This window comes from Pelophylax lessonae (assembly GCF_965119305.1).
Source record: "Pelophylax lessonae genome assembly, chromosome: 9".
Taxonomy (NCBI): domain Eukaryota; kingdom Metazoa; phylum Chordata; class Amphibia; order Anura; family Ranidae; genus Pelophylax; species Pelophylax lessonae.
The window spans coordinates 231,461,559-231,480,595 of NC_138776.1; the positions used below are offsets into that span (position 1 = coordinate 231,461,559).

The 19,037-nt window shown below is 42.5% G+C and overlaps 6 protein-coding genes across 6 annotated transcripts; 4 read left to right on the forward strand and 2 right to left on the reverse strand.

Moving 5' to 3' along the window:
- LOC309564820 (histone H4-like) lies at positions 1-312 on the forward strand (the record flags this gene model as incomplete). The annotated part of the gene is made up of 1 exon (XM_082269503.1): positions 1-312. The coding sequence occupies one exon, from the start codon at positions 1-3 to the stop codon at positions 310-312; it is 312 nt and encodes a 103-aa protein (XP_082125629.1).
- A 1,399-nt stretch (positions 313-1,711) lies between these two features.
- Positions 1,712-2,104, reverse strand: LOC309564774 (histone H2A type 1-like; the record flags this gene model as incomplete). The annotated part of the gene is made up of 1 exon (XM_082269456.1): positions 1,712-2,104. The coding sequence occupies one exon, from the start codon at positions 2,102-2,104 to the stop codon at positions 1,712-1,714; it is 393 nt and encodes a 130-aa protein (XP_082125582.1).
- A 324-nt stretch (positions 2,105-2,428) lies between these two features.
- On the forward strand, positions 2,429-2,809 carry LOC309564806 (histone H2B 1.1; the record flags this gene model as incomplete). The annotated part of the gene is made up of 1 exon (XM_082269488.1): positions 2,429-2,809. One exon carries the CDS (start codon positions 2,429-2,431, stop codon positions 2,807-2,809), a length of 381 nt encoding a protein of 126 aa, XP_082125614.1.
- Positions 2,810-15,675: 12,866 nt separating this feature from the next.
- Positions 15,676-15,987, forward strand: LOC309564825 (histone H4; the record flags this gene model as incomplete). Its single annotated transcript, XM_082269508.1, has 1 exon — positions 15,676-15,987. The coding sequence occupies one exon, from the start codon at positions 15,676-15,678 to the stop codon at positions 15,985-15,987; it is 312 nt and encodes a 103-aa protein (XP_082125634.1).
- A 1,500-nt stretch (positions 15,988-17,487) lies between these two features.
- LOC309564776 (histone H2A type 1-like) lies at positions 17,488-17,880 on the reverse strand (the record flags this gene model as incomplete). Its single annotated transcript, XM_082269458.1, has 1 exon — positions 17,488-17,880. The coding sequence occupies one exon, from the start codon at positions 17,878-17,880 to the stop codon at positions 17,488-17,490; it is 393 nt and encodes a 130-aa protein (XP_082125584.1).
- A 324-nt stretch (positions 17,881-18,204) lies between these two features.
- Positions 18,205-18,585, forward strand: LOC309564810 (histone H2B 1.1; the record flags this gene model as incomplete). Its single annotated transcript, XM_082269492.1, has 1 exon — positions 18,205-18,585. One exon carries the CDS (start codon positions 18,205-18,207, stop codon positions 18,583-18,585), a length of 381 nt encoding a protein of 126 aa, XP_082125618.1.
- Between the last annotated feature and the right edge of the window lie 452 nt (positions 18,586-19,037).

The following is a 19,037-nucleotide window of genomic DNA, read 5'->3' on the forward strand; positions in this document are numbered from 1 at the left end:
ATGTCTGGTCGCGGTAAAGGAGGAAAGGGTCTGGGGAAAGGAGGCGCTAAGCGCCACAGGAAGGTGCTCCGGGACAACGTCCAGGGCATCACCAAACCCGCCATCCGACGTTTGGCCCGCAGAGGGGGTGTCAAGCGCATCTCCGGTCTCATCTATGAGGAGACCCGCGGAGTGCTTAAAGTCTTCCTAGAGAATGTCATCCGCGATGCCGTCACCTACACCGAGCACGCCAAGAGGAAGACCGTCACCGCCATGGATGTCGTCTATGCGCTCAAACGCCAGGGCCGCACTCTCTACGGATTCGGAGGCTAAACCCCAACATCCACCGACCCACTTCACCTTAACAAAGGTCCTTCTCAGGGCCACCCACCTTCTCCTACAAAGAGCTGTAACCATTTATTTCTCTTAGATCAACTTTTATCACGTCGGAATGAAAGCTTTTTAGCTAAACACATATTAATCCGATTGTACAACTTTATTTTACTTGGAATACAACAGATCGAAGCGATCTAGTGTTTATATTCTCTCCGCTTACAATATCGTTAGATCACTTTATTATTTTTCAGCTAGCTTATTGAGACACCGATAAACCCCTTTCTTAGGCATTATTTCCAGTCACCTCACATTTCTTTATAGAAAAATTCGGGGTGTGATAAGGGGACAATAAATATCGCTCAGTGACATTTCTAGATGATCATTACTCTATTTTCTCATCATAAAGAAAGGTAGAAGTCATGTGACTGTCGTGTTCTGTGTATAGCGGTGGATTCCGAGCACTTGCAATAAAGGACATTTTTTGGTCAGTAATAATCCGGTCACCCCTCTCTAATCTGATTGAAATTAAAGTGTTGATGTTTTTCCAATCAAAGTTGATCTCAGTATTCAGGGTCGGATTTGGCGGTATAAAAGAAATGGATTTTTGTGTAACGATTTACACAATTCAGGCGGGTGAAATTTGAAATATTGGCCAATCAGAGTTGTGGGAGATCCCACAGCCAGCCACTAATGTCTTTCCTATGAGTACAAAGAAAGTGTGCGCTCCCTCTCCTTTCTCAGAGTAGAGGTCACGTGTTCAGTGACTTTCTAATCATCTCTACAGCAGGGCGGACTCTGAAGTATCAAACAACAAAACGGACGTTTATCAATGTATGGATTATCGTTGTGAAATAAAGGGACCGTTGATGAATGTTCCACAATAGAAGCTGCTGTATTATCGTGATGGTAGATGGGAAGTGTAAAGAGAATTGTGGCGGGAAACATGAAGATTGCAGCAATCAGAACTGTGAGATTCCATGAGAGATGACATGACAATGTATATTTGTGTTGCGGTGAGAGTGAAGGAGGGGGGGGGGGGGGATTGTTATTTCTAGAATGATTTAAAGTAAAGGATGGAGGAGAATGAAGAGGAGTCCCTGTAATGAGAGGACATTGCTCTATAAAAAGGGACACTGAAAGCGTTCCAATATAAACATCTATCATCATTTCTTATTACTGCCACGTGTCATCCTAAGACATTGTTCCCCCCCATGGGGAATCACACCTTCTAGTCATAGTAAGTATTTTATTTCCTACCTGGAAAATAAATGCAATCTTTCATTGTTACAATTAGATCTCCGAATAACAATGTAGATGTATGCAGCTCTATGTATGGATGGGTGGGTGGCTCTGAAAAGAGCCGTTGTGTTGGGTGACGTGGATGAACCGGTGGTGATTACTTGGTCTTGGCGGCCTTGTGGCTCTCGGTCTTCTTGGGCAGCAGCACGGCCTGGATGTTGGGCAGGACTCCTCCCTGGGCGATGGTGACGCCCCCGAGCAGCTTGTTGAGCTCCTCGTCGTTGCGGACTGCCAGCTGGAGGTGTCGGGGGATGATGCGGGTCTTCTTGTTGTCGCGGGCGGCGTTACCGGCCAGCTCGAGGATCTCAGCGGTGAGATACTCGAGGACGGCGGCCAGATAAACGGGAGCTCCGGCCCCAACCCGCTCGGCATAGTTACCCTTCCTGAGCAGACGGTGAACACGACCGACTGGGAACTGCAGACCAGCCCGGGATGATCGGGTCTTGGCCTTAGCCCGAACCTTTCCTCCTTGTTTACCGCGGCCAGACATGTCTCTGTGATATTGGAGTTCTCAAAGAGATATGAATGGCTGCAGCCGCTCCCTTTCCTGTTATACTTTGAATGATATGACGTCTCGCTCTATGATTGGCCACGTTTGAAGCCAGCCAATGCTCTCTAGGTTTGCATCTAGACCAATCGGTAAACGAGGAAGGAAAGCATGACGTCACTCCCCATCACATGACCATGTCTTTCAATAGAAGAGTGAGGAGGAAGGCAGCTCATTTGCATAGGACAGCCTATATAAGCAGCACATGAGGGCAGCGCCAGTACACTTTATCTTCTCAGAGCGGAGAAAACATTCTTATCCCTTATCATGCCTGAACCAGCCAAGTCCGCCCCGGCGCCCAAGAAGGGCTCCAAGAAAGCCGTGACCAAGAGCCAGAAGAAGGACGGCAAGAAGCGGAGGAAGAGCAGGAAGGAGAGTTATGCCATCTACGTCTACAAGGTGCTCAAGCAGGTCCACCCCGACACCGGCATCTCCTCCAAGGCCATGAGCATCATGAACTCCTTCGTCAATGACATCTTCGAGCGCATCGCCGGCGAAGCTTCCCGCCTGGCTCATTACAACAAGCGCTCCACCATCACCTCCCGGGAGATACAGACCGCTGTCCGCCTCCTCCTGCCCGGAGAGCTGGCCAAGCACGCCGTCTCCGAGGGCACCAAGGCCGTCACCAAGTACACCAGCGCCAAGTAATACCCCTCCCCCATCCATCACCCCAACAACACACAAAGGCTCTTCTAAGAGCCACCCACATACTACACAACCGAGCTGTCATACAATTTTTATGTATCGTACAATTTATTACTTTTACAAGTTTTAGCTCTTCGGATAATTTAAAATGGCATCATTAATAATCTTGAGATGAGAAGTAGGTCGGTCAGACTGGAAGGGGAATGAATAAAACCTTCTAATCTCATCCTTCTTTATTGCGGAGATCGTCTCCCCTTTCTGGCTGTATACATTTCCTATTCCTCGCCTTGTACTGCACACACCCAACTGCTCTAATCACCTCTGCTGCATTGTTACAATGAGAGATTCTCCGCAATCTCCCGCCTTACATTGTTCCTTTATCTGGGAAGATCATGAAGCTTTTATTCCGCAACACAATGGGGGATAGAAGCAAGAAAAGTGAAACATTATATCTGCTCAGTCATCTCAGATCGGCTAATCCGACACTGACAATTATTCATAGAAAATATCACTCTTTCCCGGACAGTCCCTTCAATTCCAGGAAATATATATGTAGAAATATTATTTTCCTGTTTTAAGGTTTGATTTTGCACATCAGAATACAGAAGTTGCTCTGTTATTGGATGTTTGTTATAGAGAACTATGAGAAGTCTACGGAACAAATATTTTCTAGGCTGAAAACGGAGATAAATCTCCTAATAAAATTCTTTGGATTCCTCATAAAGACATCGCTGCCTAAATAAGACTGATAATGAAACCGCTCACAGTTCTGATTGGCTCAGATCTGAAATAGCTATTTTCAAATTTCCCGCCTGAATTGTGAAAACGTTACAGAGAAATAATCAACCCCATTATAACACCAAATCCCACACTGAGATCATCAGAGGAGATATTTATCCAATAAATATCTTTAACACTTTATTTTCAGGCAGATTCGATTAATATGGAATAAACAGAAATAGAAATGAAAGATTATTGAATAATGTAAAACATTTCCATATGTTCAAAATGCAGAATCCCTACCCCCCCCCCCCCCACACACACACACACACACACACACACACACACACACACTGCTACATACAGAACATGATAGTGAGATTACTTCTCTCATAGATCTCTACCTTTCTATGTGATTGGAAATAAAGTATTACATGTTTCATTATCAGATCTGTATATGATCGGGGAACTGGCCGATAATTAATGTTTCATTTTTCAGACATGACATGTAGCCGTTACGGATTTCCCCCCTACATCCTAAAATAAAGGAAAAGTGAAAGGGCTGGTAAAAATCTGTAGTAATCACAACACTGCCAGATAAATATATACAAATAATCAATAAACACAGTTTTTGTAACTAGATATCAGAAAAATGTTAACAATGTGTCTAAGTAAGTGAAATTCTCTGCAGAGTATTGAATGGCTGTGACCCCGCCCCTTCCATCAGTCTTCCATCAGGTCAGCTTTTTCTTATAAGCAAGAATGCAGGCCTTTTTTTTTTTTTTTTTTTTTTTTTTTTACAGTAATATTGTATAAATATGAAATTGTTATGATGTGTGACAGATGAATGTTTTCTGTGTAATCTCCAAGGAAGAAAGAGGAAACCGCAGTAAAGGAAGAATAGCGCCAAATATGAACAGGGAATGGATGAAGAGAGGATTTCTGTACAATTCACTGTTTCCTTCATTTCTATTACTTGTGCAAGTAAAGTCTTCTATTTATTGTTGTAGTCCCACCCCCTCCCCCATATAATGTGAAAAATAGAATTGGGGTAATGCGAATTTTCCTGACCCTACAACAGCTCCAGAATAGGTGGAAGGAAAATCAATCAATGTTGTCTCTATCAGATCATCACAAATATGTTTAAAAACAGCAAAATGTATTGCAGTTAGTGCTGAGCTCCGACTATGTCACCCCGGAGTCATCTACTGATCCATCAAACGGTTCTCTGCACCTTATCATTGGATTATGGGTCCCATATCCCAACAATGTGTCTAATCTAAAGGATGGAGGGCAATGGACACCAAGGAGATCACCTGCTTATCTAAACTCACATCAATTCAATGTGTTATATTAGACTTTAAAATCATATAAAAAAAAAAACTTAATTGCTGTTAGGACGGACAGGTGTCATTATAGCACATTGTCCCCCCACCCGGATCACAATTTTCGGTGTCTAATTATACAATCAGATCTCCCACACATGTATGTCCGGCTCCTTCTTAGATAGAAGTGGGTGACTCTGAGAAGATCCGTTGGGTTTGGTAATTAAAAAAAAAAAAAAAAAAAAAAAAAAAAAAAGATTGGGTTTACTTGGCGGGCTTGTGGCAGTAATCTTCGAGGATTTTACCGCTTTGGAGAAAATATTTGAAAGCTGAAAACCGACACAAGTGACGTCATTTTGGAGGAAGATGAACAGATCTATGAATAGAACTTCTACAATGTCGGCTTTAGCGGTATAATGCGGCTGAATCTTCCTAACGGCCAGTAGAATTATGGTGGGAGATTTAAATATAGCAACTCGGAGCCATCATAGGCGTGGTCTATTAATAGCAAATTGGGGAAATAATTTCTGGAAATATGGAGTACAATGTGTTCTGACATTGGAGCTCTATGTAGGTGTGCATGGTTTTGGTTGGAGGAGTTTAGCGGTGAGTAGACGATCAGCATAGAAAAGATTGGAAGTAAAAGAGATGAGAGAATGATGTCCTGTGATCACATTTCCCCTCATTACTATTCACCTGTATTACAAGTCTGAGTGCGATAAGAAGACAAAGTGTTTGCCTTTAGAGTGCACTTCATCTGACAGTAATAATACAATTTATCACATTAATAAAATATATCCTTATTTAAGAATAGGAATAAATGCTGCGTATGTCCTGCTCTTTGTACAGAGATGTGGGTGACATGTTTGTGAGGCTTCAATAAATATATAATAGTCATAATAATTTATTTCTATATATTCTATATTTTTTTGCGGAGATCATCTCCACTTTCTAGCCATTTCCTATTCATATCCTTGTACTGCACACACCGAGGTGTTGTACCTGGAATGACCACAAGGTGGCAGAGGTTACTAAACTTTTATGCCTCACTCAAACATTGTTACAATAACAGATTCTCAACAATCTCCCGCCATAAATTTGTTACTTTGTATTTGGGAAGATCGTGGAGCTTTTAACTCGCAACACAATGGGGAATAGAAGCAAGAAAAACGAAACATTGTATCTACTCGGTCAGCCCAGTCAAATCTTTGTCTATCTGTATCTATTTAATGAATAAGCAACAGATCATTGTACATAGCTAAATCAATGAGCTGCCTGATATGTAAATGACAAAAATATGTACAAAGTATCAGCTACATACAAATCTGATTACAATAATATCACCTCGGATAACAGTCCTTTATATAAGTTAGAAGTAGAAAATTGTTTCACTGAAATGTTTAGCTCATTTATTGGTGAAGTTACATATAATCTCCAATCCTGGACCCCCCCATCGTTCCATAACTTCCGAACATCACATAACTTCGGAGCTGAACAACGAACGTCATTAAAGTCTCTGGGAACAAGGCTGGGAAAATAAAAAAAAAAAAGTGCTCTTTTTTAAATGTATTATAATTTATGTTTTTTTTTTTTTGTTTTTTTTTTAGTTAGGGTTTTAAGTGCTACAGAGTAAATATGGACATTTGAATTTAGTCAACTAGAGCAATAAAACCCCTGAAAAGCACAAGAAAAGAGATTAATGACCTGAAAATTATACAAAAATCACCCCCCCACACACACACACACACACACACACACACACACAAATGTGTCCAAAGATCAAGTTTGCCCCTTTCGAGAAGGTTCACCCACCAAGCAATGAAATCTTCAACAAGTGGTGTTTGCTGCTCAAATATTGTCTATAAACTAACACATTATTGGTTCAAACAGTATATTGCTGCTAACATTAACCACTTAATAGAGATGGCCTTGCGGTTCGCCCGGCGGTCGGTTCACGGCAAATTTTGCTTGGTTGCTACCCGACAAATTTGCAAACACATGGCGTAGTTTGCGACGGCCATATTAGTTTACATTGGGGAGAACTTTGACCCATGACACAGCCGTCAGGTGGAACAGGACAGCCAATTGAAACATTTCAGCACATGGACAGTCCCCCTACCCTATAAATAGACCTGACCTGGCGGCCATTTCACGTTCCTCTTTTTGCCAGTGTAGGGAGAGGTCTGCTGTGCTCATCAGTGAGAGTTTGCTAGACACATATAGCACTGTGAAGATCCACAAAAGTCCTTTTCAGGGCTGGTATTTCCGTATAGGCCTTCTACAGTCTCTTTTCAGGTTAGGGACAGGTATCCAGGGGTTGCTTTAGGGGTAGTTAGAGATTGGCTGCAGTCACACAAATTGCTATGTTAATGTCCACAATAGTCCTTTTCAGGGCTGGTATATCGGTATAGGTCCAGTCTTTCTTCAGTATAGGGACATGTTATCCAGTCTGTGCTGTAGGGGCAGTTAGAGATCGTCATCTGCAGTGACACAAATCGCTCTGTTAATGTCCACAAAAGTCATTTAAAGTGCTGCAATGTCGGTATAGGGTCTATTACAGTCTCTTTAGTATTGGGGGCAGGTATCCAGTCTGTGCTGTAGGGGCAGTTAGAGATCGTCAGCAGTGACACAAATTGCTCTGTTAATGTCCACAACAGTCATTTAAAGGGCTGCAATTTTTTTGGTATTGCTGTGCAGTGCACTAAAAAGGGGGTGGGGGAGGGGGTTAATCTACAGTATAATATACTTTGTAGAAAGCATATTATAGTGGATTAGTAGTAGTATTGTGCACTGTGCAGCATTGTGACAGGTGTGCTGACTGAGCATTGCTGCAGCAATACTACACACAGTGACAAACTCCCTAGCCAATTATTTGTAGAACTGGTGTGATAGACCAGTGGCCCCCCAATACCACATATTGAAGTGGGGTGTTATCTGAGTATACTTTTACAAGTGCATTTGTGTCCTGCAACAATATTGCCTCTTTTGCTGAGTTAAGTCTGATACACACAGCGATAAACTCCCTGGCCATTTTTTTCAACAACTGGTGTGATAGACCAGTGGCCCCACAATACCACATATTGAAGTGGGGTGTTTTTTAACAGTATACTTTTCTAAGAGTGTACTTTAGTCCTGCAAAAAATTGTCCTCTCTTGCTGTGTTGACTGTGCTACACAAAGTGACAACAGTTACTGGCCAATTATTTGTAGAACTGGTGTGATAGATACCCCAATACCACATATTGAAGTGGGGTGTTATCTACCTTTTTCCAGATATAATGCAATTCTCTAGAGACTTTTGTCACACGGTAATTAAAAAACATGACAGGCAGAGGAAGAGACAGAGACGTATGCAGGGGTGGTAGTGGTAGGGCAGGAGCAATAGGCCGGAGCCTAACTGTGAAGTTTCAAAAGGCGCGTGCAATTACGGCAAAGGACACACCAGACTTGGTTGAGTGGGTCACTCAGCCTTCCTCTTCTGCACCCTCCTCATCCTCTCTATCTGCACCCTCTTCACGCTCTGCTGTGTGCACCCCCAAAGACACCACCACCACATACCCTCCATTTGAGTCACTGGAATTATTTTCCAATCCATCACAAGACGTTTGCGATGCACAGCCATTGTTGGCATTGGATCAGGAAGAGGAGGTAGCAACAGCCGCCACTCAGCAGTCTGACGACAGTACCCAGATCAGCCCAAGGAGGTTGGTCCCCGCTGTTGCTGCCTACTCAGAGATCTTGAATGTTAGTAGTGGGGAAGGTGACGTGGATGATGACGAGCCTATGGACATCACGTGGGAGTCCACAAGAGAGAAAGAGGAAGGGAGTTCAGAGGGGGAGACGGGCCGGCAGATAGGGAGGAGAGGCAGGCAGAATTTGCATTGCACAAGAGGTAGAAAGCAGACTGCAAATGTATCAGGAGTGAGCCATCAACCATGTACAGTCACATCTGGCATTAGCAGGACGCCGGCACATGGCTCCGCAGTGTGGGTTTTTTTTAATGTGTCCGTTGCTGACAACAGTGTTGTCATCTGCAGCCTTTGTAGTCCATGCATAAGTCGCGGTAAGCCCAACACTCACCTAGGGACCACCGCCTTAAGAAGGCACCTGAACTCCCATAACCGAGCCCAGTGGGAGCAACACCATCAGAACCCACAAAGCAACACTCCAGGCTCTCATCGTCCAGCCCCTTCTCCTTCTCATCTCTCCTCACATTTGCCCTCCACTCCCCCTTCCATGATGCCGTCATCACGTTGTTCTGGAAAAAGGCAGGCTTCTGTGGTCCAAATGTTGGAGCGGAAATAAATAATGATGCCGGATAACCCTCTTGCCCAACGTTTGACTGCTGGCTTGTCGGAACTGATAGCCCGCAAACTACTGCCATATCAACTGTGGGACTCGGAGGCCTTTTGTAAATTTGTGGCCATTGGAACAACACAATGGGAGGTCCCAAGCAGGAAATATTTCTCGCAAAAGGGCATTCCAGAGCTGTATGGCCATGTTCAGCGGCAAGTGAATATATCTCTGGCACACAGTGTTGGTGCCAAGATACATCTGACCACAGACACATGGTCTAACAATGGTCTGTCAGTTAAACCCATGTGAGCTAATTTTTGGAGCCTATACAGGCCAACACTTACTTCTGTATACTGTGCATGCCTACTGTACCTCTAGCCATCAAATACTAAGTTATTTGCTGTCAGTTCAAACCATGTGAGCTAATTTTTGGGGCCTTTTATGGCCGACACTTACTTCTTTTTTTTCCCCAAACAGATTTTTATTGGTTTTAAACAGCAGATACAAGAAATGCATTCAAGGTGTCAAAAGACACAACAGAAAAAATAAATTTACATAAACAACAAGTAATACAAGGTATTGTTATTCGAGAGATATAGTCAGAAACAATTAACACTCATTTATCATTCCAAGTGATCCATGGTTCCCAGTGTTTGGTATGTGTCCTAAGAGAATGGGACTGTAATGCTAGTGATTTCTTAAATTCAAACGTGAGTGTCACTGAGGCTACAACCTCCAATAGGTTTGGTGCTTCTTTTTTTTTTTCCATCTCCTAGTAATGGTGGCCCTAGCGGCCAGCAAAATGTGTGAAACAACCCATCTGACCTTACTAGGAAGCAGATCGATGGCCAGGGTATTGAGTGCCAAAGCCGGATTTAGCTTAATGGGCGATTGTGTTACAGAGGAGATGAGGCCAAAGACCTGGTTCCAGAAGCTTGTAAGGTTTTTACATGTCCACAAGATGTGGTATAAGTTGCCAACCTGGCCACACTCTCGCCAGCAGAGCGGGGAGTGTGCTGGGTAGAATTGAGACAGCCTATATGGTGTAAGGTACCAGCGGGAGAGAATTTTCTACGACAGTTCCCAGTGGTTGGTGCATTTCGACACCCCGTACGAGTGCCGGAAGGTGTGGGTCCACTGTTGTGGTGAGAAAGGTCGTTGGAGGTCGCCCTCCCACTTAATCATGGGATTTCATTTTTGAAAAGTTTTTTTTTTTGGCATGGAATATGTTATAGAAGAAGGTGATGCCTTTTATCGACCCAGGAGGGGTTGTGAGGAACTGGTATACTGGGTATGGAATAGTGATGGGTGCTGGTGGGTTTTTAGTCAGGAACGTGGAGATACGAGTGTAAGTCTATAGTTCCGAACGAGGGATTTGGTATTGTTGAGTGAGGGAAGTAAATGGTTTCAGTCGATGTCGCTAAAGAGGTCGTCAATCCAGTGGATGTCACTGTCCTTCCATTTTAGGGTAGATAGACATGGGATCAAGATGTCTAGTAGTCGGATAGGTAGTCTTTGTTTACAATGGGCATCTCCTACATTTGTGTGTTTATGTAGTTCCCTCCAGGCTGCGATGGCGATTCTCATTGTAATCAACAAGTCTGGCATGTTTTGAGGTTTCCAATTGTCTGCTAGTAGTAAATGGTGCTCACCATTTGCTTTGTAATGGGCTCACCACACGCTGGCGGCCTGGACCCCGGAGTGAGGGGGCGGGTAGTGGCAGCCCGCTTTGTCCAGTAAGCGACGCTGGGGACTACCTGTTCACAGTGTGTTCCCATTGGGGGGGACAGGTACTCCTCTTTTCATCTTCCCACTCCGTTCGGGTTCTAGGTCCGCCCTCGCCCATGGTTTATTGAGGTACTACTCTTACTGGTATGCCTATAATGCAATTATGGTTGGGGGTTCCCTATGTTAGGGGCTCTCAACATGCCTTTTTTTGCTCATTGACAATTTTTCCTGTATTTGCACATTTGAAGCTGATGTTAATGCTTCTGTTTATGTAATCACGGCCTTACCCAATACTTTGTTATTACTGTATTATCTGAAAAACTTTCAATAAAAATGTATGTTTAAAAAAAAAAGAAGGCCCTTGAGCACCAGTGCAAATGAAACGCCCACAAAATTACCCCATTTAGCAAAGTAAACACCCAAACGTATATTCTGTTAAGCATAATGAGTCTTTTGAACATGTAATTTCTTTTCAAGTTTTTGGAAAATATGAAAAGAAAATTAAAGTGCATTTTTTTTACACAAAGTTGTTCATTTATAACAGGGATCCTCAAACGATGGCCCTCCAGCTGTTGCGGAACTACATGTCCCATGAAGCATTGTAAAACTCTGATATTCACAGACATGACTAGGCATGATGGGAATTGTAGTTCCTAAACAACTGGATGGCCATAGTTTGAAGACCCCTGATTTATAAGATATTTCAAACACATAGTATGCACATAGCAAAAATGACACCCCAAAATACATTGTGCTAATCCTCCTGAGTCTCGGCTCTCCCTCTATCTGTCTATTATATATTTTTTTCCCCTAAATTGGTGGATAGTCTGTGTTGGTACGTGTGAGATCCACCTTTCCAAGTTTTTGGGGTTCATCTCATACTTCTGAAGATTTGAGGGTGCTGCCTGTTCCATACTCCCCCTACTCCTCATCCAGCGTTTTAGGGGTACAAACAATAGTAATTGGGGCCTAGTGTGGTTGTGTACGTGTGAGATACATACACTTTTTTGGATCATATTTTCTATTCCGCTATTTAATCAAAAACCTTTGGAGATCAGTTAAATTGGGGGATAGTCTGTTTTGGTACGTGTGAGATCCACCTTTCCAAGTTTTTGGGGTTCATCTCATACTTCTGAAGATTTGAGGGTGCTGCCTGTTCCATACTCCCCCTACTCCTCATCCAGCCTTTTAGGGGTACAAACAATAGTAATCGGGGCCTAGTGTGGTTGTGTACGTGTGAGATACATACAATTTTTTGGATCATATTTTCTATTCCGCTATTTAATCAAAAACCTTTTGGGATCAGTTAAATTGGGGGATAGTCTGTGTTGGTACGTGTGAGATCCACCTTTCCAAGTTTTTGGGGTTCATCTCATACTTCTGAAGATTTGAGGGTGCTGCACAGGACTGGGAGGTGAGTTGAATGCCCAAATATGTCATGGAAGAACTGGGTGCCCAGGAGAAGGGGGGCATGTTTTTGCTGAAAAAAAACTTTTTTGAAAAGGAGCTTTTATTCCACAACACAATGGAGGATAGAAGCAAGAAAAGTGAAACATTGTATCTGCTCAATCATCTCAGATCGGCTAATCCGACACTGAAAATTATTCATAGAAAATATCACTCTTTCCGGGACTGTCCCTTCACTTCCAGGAAATATATATGTTGAAATATTATTGTTCTGTTTTAAGGTTTGATTTTGCACATCAGAATACAGAATTTGCTCTGTTATAGAGATAGTTTGTTATAGAGATCTATAAAAAGTCTATGGAACAAATCTTTTCTGGGCTGAAAATGGAGAAAAATCTCCGAATACAATTCTTTGGATTCCTCATAAAGACATCGCTGACCAATGAAGGCTGATAATGAAACCGCTCACAGTTCTGATTGGCTCAGATCTGAATTAGCCATTTTCAAATCTTCCCGCTTGAATTGTGAAAAACGTTACAGACAAATAACCAGTCCCATTATAACACCAAATCCCACACTGAGAACTGAGATAATCAGATGAGATATGTATCCAATAAATATCTGTAACACTTTATTTTCAGGCAGATTAATTGATTAGTACGGAATAAACAGAAATAAAATTGGAAGATTATTGAATAGTGTAAAGCATTTCCATATGATCTCAGAATGCAGAAACCCCCCCCCCCCCCTTCCACTGCTACATACAGAACATGATAGTGAGATGACTCCTCTCATAGATCTCTACCTTTCTATATGATGGGAAATAAAGTATTACATGTTTCATTATCAGATCTGTATATGATCGTGGAACTGACCGATAATTAATGTTTCATCTTTCAGACATGACATGTAGCCGTTACGGATTCCCCCCTACATCCTAAAATAAACAAAAAGTGAAAGGGCTGGTAGAAATCTGTAGTAATCATGACACTGCCAGATAAATATATATACAACGAATCAATAAACACAGTTGTTTCATTTCAGTCTCTTATTTGTAAATAGAAATCGGAAACATTTTAACAATGTGTCTAAGTAAATTAAATTCTCTGCAGATCATTGAATGGCTGTGACCCCGCCCCTTCCATCAGTCTTCCATCAGGTCAGTTTTTTCTTATAAGCAAGAATGCAGGCCTTTTTTTTCTCCTCAATATATTTTATTGTGAATAAAAAGGTAATTCAAAATAACAAGAACAGAGAAAAATAAAGCAGTAGTGGGACCGCGAGACTATCTCACTGCAGGAGAAGTGACATTTTATCCAAAACAAGAAATGCATGTAGATGCAGATATGTAGATGTTAGTAAACATGTCAAATGACTTTATTGGACAATTTCCTACTTCTAACTTCTATAAAGGACTGTGTGCTGTCCGAGGTGATATTGTGATCAGATTTGTATGTAGCTGATACTTTGTACATATTTTGTGTCATTTACCTATCAGGCAGCTTATGCCTTTATCTATGGTGTGATTTGAGATAAAGTAACAATGTAAGGCGGGAGATTGTGGAGGATGTTTTATTGTAAGAATGTGTGAGTGCGGCATATACATGTTTAGGAGATCTGATTGTAGGTTTCCTATTGTGATCCGGGTGAGGGAACAACGTGCTATATATTTATTTATTTATATTTGTTTATATTGTATTTATGTGTGAAGGAAGGATGTGGTCTCCTTACAGGGACTGGCTGTCATTTTCCTCCATCCTTTGATCTCCAGAAGATATTCAACAGCATTAGAGATCATTGAATATTAAATACCAAACAAACATCCCCCATCTGAAAAGGAACACAGATCTCAGATCCCCCTTCACACTCCTTGGAAGGAAAAATACATTTTATTATCGGAAGAAAACGCCCAGAACTGTGATTGGTGCAATGTTCGCATTTTATAACTCATATTTCCCGCCGGAATTCTATGGAACGTTCCAATTATCTCAGATAGAATAATCCCACACTAAAATCTCATATCTCTTCCTCCGGGAACATCGATCAACCGTCCTCTGAATTGTCGGGCAGTTTATCTAACCATGAATAATAAATACGTTAGAAATATAAATGTCACATTTCTTCCAGTCTTTTTTCTTTTACTTCACAATACAGAATCCGCCCTGCTAGAGAATGTTTCCTATAGAGATCAAAGAAAAGTCTACTGAACAAGTATTTTCTGGGGGGGGAACGGAGAAAGATCTCAGAATACATTTCTTTGAAATCCTTATAAGAAAGACATTACTGGCTAAAGAAGGAAACGCCCACATCTCTGATTGGCTCAGATTTTATATTGCTCTGTTTTGAATTTGCCGCCTGAATTGTGAAGAACGTTACAGAGAAATAATCAGCTCTATTGTACCGCCAAATCCGACACTGAGATCATCAGATGAGACATATATCCGAGAAAATTAACATATACACTTCTGTATATGATCGTGGAACTGGTCGATAATTAGTGTTCTGTCTTTCAGAGATGAAGTAGTTACAGATTTCCCTCATATTAAAACCAGAATAAAAAAGTGAAAGTGTTGGTAGAAATATGTAGTAATAATGACACTGCCAGATACATATGTACAATGAATTAATAAAACAAATGTTTCTATTTTATCGGTCCCGTTTTGTAAATAGAAATAGCAAAATATTGACAATGTTTCTAAGTAAGGGAAATAAATAAATAAATATACATATATATATATATATATATATATATATATATATATATATATATATATATATATATATATATATATATATCATCATGATATGTCAGAAAAAAATGTACAGTGGATCAATAAAGGAAACATTGCGCTTCTGATAAATTACACCCGTTTCTATTCAGTAAAACATTTAAAAGCTTCTAAATAAATTAACTTCTCTGCAGTGTAATAAATGACTGAACCCCGCCCCCTTCTCAGCATGTCTCCCATCAGGTCCGCTCAGCCTGTGAAATGTCTGAAGATGTGTGTCTTTGTTTCCTTTTCACAATATTTATAAATTTAAATTATATGAAATTACTATGAACAATTTCATGAAACTGGTTACTTTGTTTCTGGTAATAAAGTGTTAAGTTTCCTGTTCGTGTAATCTCCAGGAATAAATCGAAAATAAATGAGAAGAAGGAATACATGAATCTTCTGGAAATGTATTGCTGTGTATGTAATGCAACATTAATGTATCTGAATATAATATAATGATTAGGAGCCTTATAAATGAATAAGATTATCTTTATTTTGTATGAATGGTGTGACTCCGCCTCTTTCGCAGGAAGGTTTCCATCTGGTCCGCTCAGGCTGTATATAAGGAGGGCGGGCAGACAGCTGATCTCAGTCTGTCTTTGTAGCAGAGAATCATCATGTCTGGGCGCGGTAAAGGAGGAAAGGGTCTGGGGAAAGGAGGCGCTAAGCGCCACAGGAAGGTGCTCCGGGACAACATCCAGGGCATCACCAAACCCGCCATCCGACGTTTGGCCCGCAGAGGGGGTGTCAAGCGCATCTCCGGACTCATCTATGAGGAGACCCGCGGAGTGCTCAAAGTCTTCCTGGAGAATGTCATCCGCGATGCCGTCACCTACACCGAGCACGCCAAGAGGAAGACCGTCACCGCCATGGATGTCGTCTATGCCCTAAAACGCCAGGGCCGCACTCTCTACGGATTCGGAGGCTAAACCCTGACACCCACCGCTTACCCCACTTCACCCCAACAAAGGTCCTTCTCAGGGCCACCCACCTTCTCACACAAAGGGCTGATGATGATTCATAACTCAGAAATGTAATTTCTATATATTTATCGTGTAACAATAAGAACTTCCGCTAATTGTTTCAGTAAGAAATTGAATGGAGCGATGTCTGGCTGCCCATACACTCTGCTAAACATAAAGCAGATTGAACAATAGATGTTAGAACAGGACAATATTATATGTGGAATCTTATTGGGCGGTCAGTAGATCTATAGGAGATTGTACAGTCAGCACTCAGGGTGGTGGAGCCGATTGCTGAGTCAGGAGAATAGATCATAGTTTATCCTGGAACTGAACCTAAAATTGTATATTTCATTATGAAAAGAATGGAGATCACTAATACTGAGATGATTCTAGAAATAGAATGTTTCAAAGATGGAATTTTTGTGAACATTCCGATTGTAATACAGGAAGAAGAAATCTGTGCATCTGCTATATGTACAAATTGTATATCAGGCAGAGGGGAGATATAGTTCTACACAGATCTGATAATGAAACATGCAATCCTTTATTTCCCATCATATAGAAAGGTAGAGATCTATGAGAGAAGTCCTCATGTTGTGTGTGGGGGATTCTGAGGACTTTAAATAATGTAAAACATTTTCATATGTTCTCTTTTCTTTCATCTTCAGATTCCATTTGTAGTCATTCCTCACTAAGCGGTGAAAATAAAACTATGAAGTGTTGATATTTCTCGGATAAATGTCGGATTTGGCGGTATAATAGGGCTGATTATTTCTCTGTAACGTTCTCCACAATTCAGGCGGGCAAATTTAAAATCTGAGCCAATCAGAGCTGTGGGCGTTCCTTTCATCCGCCAGTAATGGCTGAGGATTCTGTAGTAAAATCAAACCCTAAAACAATGTAACATTTCAATGCTTATAAAACTGCCTGGAAGCAGAGGCTGACCGTTGATGAATTTTCCCCGGAAGGGAGATTTTATGTCAGATCAGCCAATCAGAGAGGATTGTAACTTTCCATGCTATTCCTGCGGGAAATTTGAGCCAATCACAGTTCTGAACGTTTTTTCTTCCTTTACAGGAGAATCCTGACTTGGATGATATCGGAGATCCTTGGGAAGATGTTTTGTTTGGTAATTGCTGATTTGTAGAATCCATTCAGCAGGAATAAAGGATGGGGAATGACGAGGAGTTCCTGGAGGGAGATGAGAACTTTAGAAAGGAGATTCTCCAATAATGAGTGGAAGGCTCTCTTTAGATGTAGGAAATGTTCTCACTACAAGTCCCCGGTATTAGAAGGGTTAATAAGCAAGTTGTTTGCTTTTTAGAGGTATTTGTAGGAATGAAAAACTTTTCCTACTGAGTGATAGATGTGATTTGTTGTAAGACACAGAATGAGGTATGAGGCTCTTTGTATGTAGTTGTGGGTGGCTCTGAGAAGAGCCTTTGTGTTTGGTGAGGAAGAGGATTACTTGGTCTTGGCAGCCTTGTGGCTCTCGGTCTTCTTGGGCAGCAGCACGGCCTGGATGTTGGGCAGGACTCCTCCCTGGGCGATGGTGACGCCCCCGAGCAGCTTGTTGAGCTCCTCGTCGTTGCGGACGGCGAGCTGGAGGTGTCGGGGGATGATGCGGGTCTTCTTGTTGTCGCGGGCGGCGTTGCCGGCCAGCTCGAGGATTTCAGCGGTGAGATACTCGAGAACAGCGGCGAGATAGACGGGAGCTCCGGCCCCGACCCGCTCGGCATAGTTACCCTTCCTGAGCAGGCGGTGAACACGACCGACTGGGAACTGCAGACCAGCCCGGGATGATCGGGTCTTGGCCTTAGCCCGAACCTTTCCTCCTTGTTTACCGCGGCCAGACATGATTCTGTGATAATGGAGTTCTCAAAGAGATGTGAATGGCTGGAGCCGCTCCCTTTCCTGTTATACTCTGAATGATATGACGTCTCGCCCTGTGATTGGCCACGTTTGAAGCCAGCCAATAACCTCTAGGTTTGTATCTAGACCAATCGGTAAAAGAGGTAGGAAAGCATGACGTCACTCCCCATCACATGGCTGAGTCCTCCAATAGAAGAGTGAGGAGGGAGGAGGCTCATTTGCATAGGACCGCCTATATAAGCAGCACATGAGGGCGGCGCCAGTACACTTTCTCTTCTCAGAGCGGAGAAAACATTCTTATCCTTGATCATGCCTGAACCAGCCAAGTCCGCCCCGGCGCCCAAGAAGGGCTCCAAGAAAGCCGTGACCAAGAGCCAGAAGAAGGACGGCAAGAAGCGGAGGAAGAGCAGGAAGGAGAGTTATGCCATCTACGTCTACAAGGTACTCAAGCAGGTCCACCCCGACACCGGCATCTCCTCCAAGGCCATGAGCATCATGAACTCCTTCGTCAATGACATCTTCGAGCGCATCGCCGGCGAAGCTTCCCGCCTGGCTCATTACAACAAGCGCTCCACCATCACCTCCCGGGAGATACAGACCGCTGTCCGCCTCCTCCTGCCCGGAGAGCTGGCCAAGCACGCCGTCTCCGAGGGCACCAAGGCTGTCACCAAGTACACCAGCGCCAAGTAATACCCCTCCCCCACCCATCACCCCAACAACACACAAAGGCTCTTCTAAGAGCCACCCACAGACATCACAGCAGAGCTCTACTCCGATCTTTGTGTTTTGTCATTTAGGAAGTTAATTAATTTTTAGAAAATAGAAAACTTTTCTCTTTAAATTATCTTTAGATAAGTACTGTAGATCGCCTAGACTGGGAGGGGAGTGGATCGAACCTTCCTTCTATTCCCATCCTGATTCTAGATTTATTGCGGAGATCTATCTCCACTCTATACTATATACTCGCCTCTATACATTCCCTATTCATCGCCTCGTAATGCACACACACCCGACTGTTCTACCAGGAATCACCACAAGGCGGCAGAGCTGAATAAACATGTATATGCCGAACTCACACATTCTTACAATAAAACATCCTCCGCCTTACATTGTTACTTTATCTCAAATCACACGTTGGGAAG